General features: G+C 36.6%; 1 protein-coding gene across 1 annotated transcript in view; it reads left to right on the top strand.

The window, feature by feature from the left end:
* The window catches only part of NDP (norrin cystine knot growth factor NDP), a 24,897-nt gene extending 17,347 nt beyond the window's left edge, over positions 1–7,550 (top strand). The window contains exons 2-3 of the mRNA XM_015814872.1: positions 4,041–4,396; positions 6,701–7,550. Coding sequence (XP_015670358.1) covers positions 4,223–4,396; positions 6,701–6,928 — 402 coding nt within the window. The 5' untranslated portion in view covers positions 4,041–4,222 and the 3' untranslated portion in view covers positions 6,929–7,550. The remainder of the gene's footprint in view (positions 1–4,040; positions 4,397–6,700) is intronic.
* Positions 7,551–9,131: the final 1,581 nt, after the last annotated feature.

Here is a 9,131-nt window from a genome sequence, read left to right as displayed (position 1 = left end):
TGCCATTCAGATTTGGCAGGCAAAATTGAGCTGCCTATTCTGATTCAAGCAGAAATGACATCGATGTCAAAAGCTATATGCATTTATGAAAGAGTTCCTTCGTGCCCTAAAACAGCACTGAAAAAGCATGTTGTGCTATGGAGGAAGAAAAATAAATGAGATGGTCTCTCTCCAATCATATGTATGCCAAATAAATCTGAGTGTCAGTTTGAGTTTCTAACTCATGCCTCATATTTAGGTGTTTTATGTATCCCTGAAACTATTTGCAAGAAAAGAAAATGTAATATCATAGATATAATGATGATGTAAAGGAAAAATTGAACTTAGTAATTTTGGAGCCAGCATTCTCTGCCAAGTTGTTTATTGAGTTGGGACTTGATGAGAAGCCAAAACTCACTTTTCTAAAAACACTTTATTGTGCTACAAGTCTGTGGTTGAATCAAAGCCATTTCTACAGTTAATATACATCAAATATTTACTAAGTTCGCTGCATCTCCCTTTTGAATCTACAGGTAAACACTTCGGCCCTAAAAGCACAACTTGGAGAAACTGTATGGCTAGCATGACTCTGTAATCTTCATTGTCCCAAATAGATATGATGTAAGAGGACATCCACTATTTTAGTAATTTGACATGAGTTTCCAGTCTTCCATTATATGCAAGACCATCATGTCTCACTGTACCTACAACTTGTTCAATAAAAATAATATCAGCAATAAAATTATAAGGGGCAAAAGACTATCTTAGTAATAGATATATAAGCCCTCTTCATTTTAAAGATTAGATTCATTAAACTAATTAAACAAAAAAATCCTAGCATATAATAGGCTTAATAACATAATATGACTTTCAGAATATAAAAAAAAGTCTGGAAAATTAAATAATAAAGAAAACAGTTCCAAGAATTATTCATTGCTCAAATGTCTTCTTTCTTGTGCAATATTTTTAAAGCATATTTTAAGTATGGAGAGACAGTGGTTCCTAACAGGATAAGTAGCTCTCTATATTTGCAAGGGGGAAGTAAGAGGATGCCTTTGAGATGTGCCCCCTTTCCTGGTATCTACAGGTTTAGATTATGTATGTGTGCCAATTTATGAAGGAGGCCTATCAATATACAGTGGTGTATGAGCGTAGAGGAGCACATACAGTAATTAAACCAGAGTTCAGAGTACAACTATTGGTAATAGCTGTTTATGACTTAGCTGGAAATTGTGGGAATTGAAGTCCATCTTTTGGGCATGTAACAAAAGACTGGAAAAGGTGGCCTAGGAGACCCTAATGATTGTTTTTGCAAAGATCATCATTGGGCTGCATTATTATTATTATGGTTCGTCACACAGTCAACCAGATGTTCAGACTGGATTTGGCATTTTTGTCTACTTATTGAGTCCTTCCCAAGGACCTGGGATGGGCAGATGTGGATGTTTGATGGTGTTACAGATATCATGGCAGGATGTAAGCTGTTCCAAGTAAAGCTGCCTTTTGCAATTGACTGATGGTGAATTTGTCAATGCTGATGGTGTCCAAGTGATGCTCCAATTGTTTTGGGATTGCAGCCAAGGAATCTGTTACTATTGGCGCAACCTTTGCTTTCTTTTGCCACAGTTCTATTTCTATTTGCAGGTCTTTGTATTTTGTTGTCTTTTCCAGTTCTTTCTCTTCTATTCTGCTGTCTCAGGATACTGCCACATCCTATTATTTTCACTACTATTGCAATATACAAAATGAAAACAAAAAATATTACCACATCATACAAAGCAATATATAAAAACAGAACAAAGAGAAAGGAAAACTATTATAATACATAGTGACAGCATATATATCCTGGAAGCCCTGGTAGCGCAGTGGTTAGAATGCAGTATTGCAAGCTATCTCTGCCCATAGCCTGAAGTTCAATCCTGACTGGCTCAAGATTGACTCAGCCATTCTTCCATTCTCCCAAGGTCGATAAAACGAGGACGCAGATTGTTGGAGGTAATATGCCAACCCAGAGAGTGCTGTAAAGCACTGTGGAGTGGTATATAAATCTAAGTACTGTTGTTATCGCTATATATTAAATCTTATTAAACATGCATGAGGTAACATTGGTCAATCTTTCCATTAATTCAAGGAGGGAGCCCAAATTTTCAAGTGTGGAGTAGCTTTTGCAGTGGAAGTACAATCAGTGCTTTTCAATATTCTTTGGTCTGACACTTTCTCTACTTAATTATTTAGAACGTTTTTAAAATGGCTTTTGAAAATATTTCAGAAACGGTAGACGCTGCTGCTATTGCTTTATCTTTCTTATCTCTCTACACTCTGCAGCCTTCCTGGTTTTTCATGATTCTGAAGAAGAAAAAACCCCACAGGCAAAATCCCCCCATATGTGTTTCAGTGGGATTGGATTAAGGTGTGGGAAGCCATGTAAGCTGCAAAGTGATATAGTGAGGGTACAACATGGAAGACAGAAGAGCCTCTTCGGTCATCTCATAAGGAGCAGAAGTGCTAAGATAACATGTCCTTTTTTCTTAGTAGCTGTAGTGGAATAGTTTTCCCATCGAACTGAATGAGAAGCAGGGATGGTGGGGACAAAACTGGCATAGCATTAGCTTTCACTAGCATCCTGCATTTCCAACACTTTACTGAACCAATTTAATTCTGATTCAACCATTGAGTAGGATGTCTGAAAGGGTAATGCCGCAGTTTGGGTTTCTGCTTCTTGGTGGCTTCCTGGTGCCACACTGCACTTCCCCAAGCTTTTTCAGTTGAGTGGAAAGATGGCTTGAGAGCTTTCCCTCACAGTGAGACCAGTTTGAAAACAAATTGCTGTGAAAATGCTCAGCAAGCTAAGGACGAGGGTAAGGTGAACTGCTAGTTCAGTATCGTGCAGTTGGCTGAAGGAGACACTATTTAATTTACCCAGATAGGATAGTATTTCTGGAATGACTGTGTGAAGACAATTTTTGATAGTTTGGGGAACAAAAATGGTGGCCGTGGAGGTGCCTTATTTTTTTTCTTTCTGTACATCAGTTTGTATACTACACCATATTATTTCTAACTAAGAATGGGCCTCAGGTTCACAGAGAAATTAACTTTGTGAACAGAATTTATGTACTTTTTTCCCCTTCCTACTGGAGTGTCCAACTTCTAGATTTTTGTTGGAAAGAAAAATGAGTCACTTAACTCTTCATGTTGCCTTCCTGGATGGAGATAAAGAAAGTGGGGGAGATACCGAGCAGCTGGAACAGAGGATGTAGCTGTGTCCTTGAATAATGAAGTCACTGGGGAGAGTCTCTTTTCTTGCTGGTTGCCTGGACAGCAAGAAATGACAGCTCTTATATGCTAATGGAAATGAACATAATAAGCTTAGCAGTTGAATGGTAGCTGCAAGATCAGATTTATCTGTTGATTTATCAAGTGGCTCATGTCTACATATATATCACCGGGTAAACATTCACAGTTACCTCTCTGTGAATAAACATAAAGTGTAGCAGATCATGTATCTTTCTCCTTGCGAACACTATGATATCTACTAATTCCATAAGTAACCTATAGACACAAATATATAACTGAGGAACTCATGCTTTTGTAATGACAAGGCAACCCACTCAAGAAAGGGAAGAATCCAATTTCTCCTGTTCTTGAAGCCAAAACCAGCAACTCTGATGAAACACTGTCTTTATCTAAATTCTAAACCCTTAAAACAGGCCTTTTATTCTGACATGTGGATATACAGGCATTTACATGTGGTTCTAAGAAACCACAAACGCCTTGCTAATTTTCATTAAGCTGGATCCCAGTGGAGATTTCATCACCTAAAAACAATTCTTTGGGATTAAAAGTTAAAATCCTCACCACTATAATGTCAATAGAAGAGGCCTTAAGCATGGCAAGGTTTGACCCTTATTTTCATTATATTTTTTTACATGGGACAATGGTTACTCCATAAGTATTTCTTGGATCACATCAGCATTTTGAGCTGCATTGTAATTTATGCCTATTCGTCTCTTGAGGCCATTGTGCTGTTTTCCAGGATTGTAACTTATTTATTTTTATTCCAGCTATGAAGGGGATGTTTTGATGGATTATAACCTCAGCAAATGTCTAACCCCAAACCAGCAATGACAACCCAGAGACTTAAAACAGATCTTCTGCTTTCTTGGCAAAGGACTGGGCCTCAGTCTTTAGAGGGCTTCTGATACTCTATCTCCCTCTACCGGTACTCCTAAGACATTCTCCAAGGATGGGAAATCATGTTCTTGCCGCTTCAATTTCCATGCTGTCCCTTTTGGCAATAATGGGAGATACAGGCAGTAAAAAGGATAGTACCTTTATGATTGATGCGGACCCAGGGCGATGTATGAGACATCACTATGTTGATTCTATCAGCCATCCTTTATACAAGTGCAGCTCAAAGGTAAGTGTTGCTGGAAACTTCTCAACCTTTGTGAAATTACTACAAGCATTACCAAACTTGTAAGGAAGGACAATTAAATTTTCTAAAAGGAAATATTGGCTTAACAATTATCAATACATAATTGTTTATAAAATTAGATTAATTCCAGAGATGTTTTGATGTTATGCAAGATTATCATAAAATGATCTTTTATCACCTGAAGTGATGTAAAAATGTGTGCTTCTGTCCACTTCATGTAGAGGAAGAAGCTGAACTAAAATTTCAATAAACTTCAGTTCATATAATAGGAGAGAGTTCTCAAATAGCAGACAAATTGAACAAGGGGAAAGTAGATTATGTAATGTATACTGCTCTGTTTTCTACAGTGGAAAACATTTATAGCGTTCAGGAGAAAATCTTGTTCTCTTGCAAAATAAGTACAATTATAAATTTCCCTCTTACTCTATGGTTACACCATTACTCTTTTCTTTCCACAATCTATCCTGTGATCCACTATTTATTTATTTGTTTGTTTGTTTGCTTTTATTTATATCCCGCTTTTATAATTTTTATAAAAAAACGCAAGCATACCTAATATTCTTTCCTCCTCCTATTTTTTCCATAACAACCACTCTGTGAGGTGAGTTGGGCTGAATGAGAGGCACAAGACACCCAGCCAGTTTCATGCCTAAAGAGGGACTAGAACTCACAGTCTCCTGTTTTGTAGTAGTTTAACCAAAGTTTTTATTTCTGTTCTATGCAAAAACCCATAAGGGATTTTTTACTCAACAATAAACATAGATATTGCCTTTTCTGTAATCAAAAAAGCAATTTGGTCATCTCAGAAACGTCCATCATCTTCACCAACTATTCCTTCATTGTGGACATTTTTTCCATCTTTGTGCATACAATAATCTCACTGCAGTTATAACATATCATAACAAAGTTCCATGAGTTTTTCCTAATAGTTTCTCCATCAATCGCAAAAGACTTTTGTTCTCAGTTGTATATCTTTAAAATCCTCTGAATCAATGTGTATATTTGAATCCAAAACTTTCTAGCTTTTTTACATGTCCACCAAACATGATAAAATGTCCCTTGTTTGTACATGTTTCCAGTTTGAATTTGAAGTGCTATTAAACATTTTAGACAATTTATCTTGTGACATATCCCAATAGTACATCATTTTACTAAAATCCTCTTTAAAATTATAACAGTCTAAATTTCAGTGCTTTCAATTACAAACTTTCCATCTGTATATTAAAACCAAAATTCATAGTCCACTTTATCATACATTCTTTAACCTGGTTTTGCTCTGTTTCAAATTTCAGTTTAGCAATTACATATTTCTCAGTGCACAATTGTACTTAAAATTCAGTCTTATTTTCTCCATAGCATATGTAGATGGCTGCAAATTTAGACTAATTTAATGGATTCCTACACAGTGTAGGGGGTTCAACTGCTGTAATTTTAATTAAATTAAGTGTACATTAAGGAACTCTTCATTGTTATTCTTTCACCCAAACATAAACCTTGACTCCAAGGCCGTTGACAATGCTAGTCTAGAATCTGAATTTGTATTAGGTTCTATGAAATGACAGATGATGCACTATTTTTAATTTACACATTTGCCATAATAAATTACTTAAGTTTTGCAATATTCAGCATTTCAGTTAGGTTATTTTACAGTGTGACCTCACAATTTCCCTTTCTTTAGGTGACACATGGTATAAAAGTTTACAGTTGTGAGATTGTGGAGAACTGCTTTTGAGTGTCTGTGTCTCTGTGGCATGCTATTCTGTCATTCTGAAGCTTTTCTGGCTGTCCATGAATCCTGATTAGGAGAAAAAAAAACCTTCCAGAGAGTTCCTCATAGGATTTCCCCTCAAAATTTAATTAAATGTGGGAAGTCAGGGCGCAAATACCTAGACTGGAAATCAGAACATACATACCTTTCAGCCATCAATATACGCATCAATCAATATACAAGCTTTGTTCTGCTTTTGAAAGAAATGTCTTTTTATTAAATTGAATGAGGTTGATTAAAAATACACTAAAATATTGACATACCATGCATATGCTTATACAGTTAATACAATATGCAATTTCCATGATATAATTTTTATAGTATGATTCTTTATATGTGCAAGGAGGACTACTATAAGTTTTATACAGACTTTAAAATGGCTCAGCAACATATATAAGACCTCACCAGTTTATGACTTGGGGTGTAAGAATCATACACCATTTTCTACTGGTGTCATATGTTTGCACTCTTTAGGACTAACTCTTCTCTTCTGACCTTCTGGTCTCCTTCCTTTACAGATGGTGCTGCTAGCTCGCTGCGAGGGACAGTGCACTCAGACCTCACGCTCAGAGCCAATGGTGTCCTTCAGCACAGTTCTGAAACAGCCTTTCCGATCCACATGTCATTGCTGCCGGCCACAGACTTCTAAACTGAAGGCCATGCGCTTGCGCTGCTCTGGTGGTATGAGACTTACTGCCACCTACCGCTACATCCTCTCATGCCACTGTGAGGAATGCAACTCTTAAGGGCAAACCTGCTGCAGCAAAAAGAACAGGAAGGGCAAATGTCCTCCAGCAGAACTTCCAGAAGCAGAAGCAGCTAGGGACAACCTTCCAATGGTTTGCTGTTGCTACAACCAAGGATAATTAGAATGGATTTCATTTGAGAGAAGAAGCCACATAGATACATGGGGTTGTACCAAGCAATACAACAGACACCAGAATGTATAATTGCACATTGTTGTTGAAGATGTAACCATTTGTGAGGGTGAGGAATGGGAACATATGTTGTTAGAAATCTCTCATTCGGGTTCTTGGGGTCATTTTTCTATGTCAGTGATTCTTTAATATAGAATAAGGTCAACTTAAGAATTATGGCTCTTGGTTTGAATGTTCAGCCAGCAACACAAAAGAACCAGGGACATAGAAAATGCATACAGTGGATGCTATTATGTGGAAAACAATTTATTCTACAAGAAAACAAAGACTCCTTCCCTGTACACAGAAGCCTATTGTGTCTTTTAAACATGCCCTTTAGTTTATACTGGCCATGAAAACAGACTGTGTTGAATAGTAAAAGATATATTTTATATGGTCTGGCAGCCAAGTGTTGGACAAGTTATTGTGATTTAGGTGCAGTTACAAAATAAATAATAGAAAATTTATGGAACTACCAGTGTGGCTTCTCCAGTATTGGGAAAGTATATTTACAGTCAAAAGTTGAAATCTGGAAAACAAGCTGCTCCTCCTTCCCCTCCCCCTTCCCCTTCCCCTTCCCCTTCCCTTTCCCCTTCCCCTTCCCGCTCCTCATCCTCCAGAAAGAAAATGTTACACACTCTTGGTCAGTATTATAATATTAATCTAAATCTACCAAAATAATAATACTTCGTTTTGCTTTCATTTATATGTAAATACAAGTTTAAATAAAGATTTATCTTAAATGTATGCATCACTCAGAAAAGGTACTATCGGCCGATTACTCACAACATAGTGAAATAGTATGCACACATTTTTGTAGTGGAATCATAAGATTTTTAAGTTTAAATTCATTGAAAAATTACATTTGTTCATTGATATTGTACATTCTCCAATGAATATAACTTCCTGATTCAAAGTTACAGCTGACACAAAAGGGAATTATAGAGAGTAAAAGTAGGAGAGAGCTGGAATTCTCATCACAAAGGCCTTGATATAAGGATCTCACCGTTGTAACTATAGTGTACAATGATTTTACTTCGCATAGGCTTTTATAACAATTTAGAGTGATTCTTGGATGCTGATGTGTTCTTCAGACCAACTAAACAGTTTCAGGAAGTTTGTGGATCCAAAGAAACTGTCAACTCCCTAATTAATTACACCATAGTCAAACAATTACGGTCATATTAATATAGTTAGCATAATTTAAAAATAAATATAAAATGGGGGCTTAAACTGAGAAGGCAAGCAGCCCATCTGTTCTATGTCATATATTCTTTCTGGAATACTTGCCATGTAGAGCAATCAGGATTTTGACAATTACATCAGAGAAATTCCATTAAACACACTGAAAGAGTCCTCTTGGTCTCTTGGGGGGATGGTTGCCTGGCTAATGGAAACAACAAATGAAATGACCTGATGAATATATAGCCAAGCAGCTTTGTGAATCACATGCCCATAATTATGATCATCCAGGGAATGCCAAAATTTGTTATTATTGACCTTTCACCAATAGAGAGATCAGTAGTTGCAACTGTGAGTTACTTTCTGCAGTTAAATTAATAAGATGAGGGGTCCTTGGTGCTCTCTGAGCTTGCTTGTTTTCTTGCCGACATTTCATTACACAAACTAGGGCAATACTAGCACTGAGGATGTTGCCTAGTTTGGTTAATGAAACGTCTGCAAGAAAACAACCAAGCTCAGAGAGCACCAAGGACCCCTCATTTCAACCCTGAGCTACAAATATTCTCCTTTATTAGTAATTAATAAGATATTCATGGCAGATCTTTCCATTGCCATGATAAAAAGTATTTTGAATATTTTTCCCATTTTTTCTTTTATATTTCCATTTCTGTTATCAATAGAGCTAATAAAATTTTATATCTATGGTGGAGATTGGCAATTTGTGGTCTTCAAATTATGATTAGACTTTCATTTCAGTCAGACCCAGCAAACATGTTAGTGGATGATGTAAATTGTAGCTCAATACTATGAAGTGCCACAGGTTGCATACCTCTGAGTGGATTTTTTGATT

This window comes from Protobothrops mucrosquamatus, unplaced genomic scaffold (genome assembly GCF_001527695.2).
Source record: "Protobothrops mucrosquamatus isolate PMUCROS unplaced genomic scaffold, P.Mucros_1.0 scaffold288, whole genome shotgun sequence".
Taxonomy (NCBI): Eukaryota; Metazoa; Chordata; class Lepidosauria; order Squamata; family Viperidae; genus Protobothrops; species Protobothrops mucrosquamatus.
Note: the sequence above shows the minus strand (reverse complement) of the source record. Positions and strands in the feature narration are given on the sequence as shown.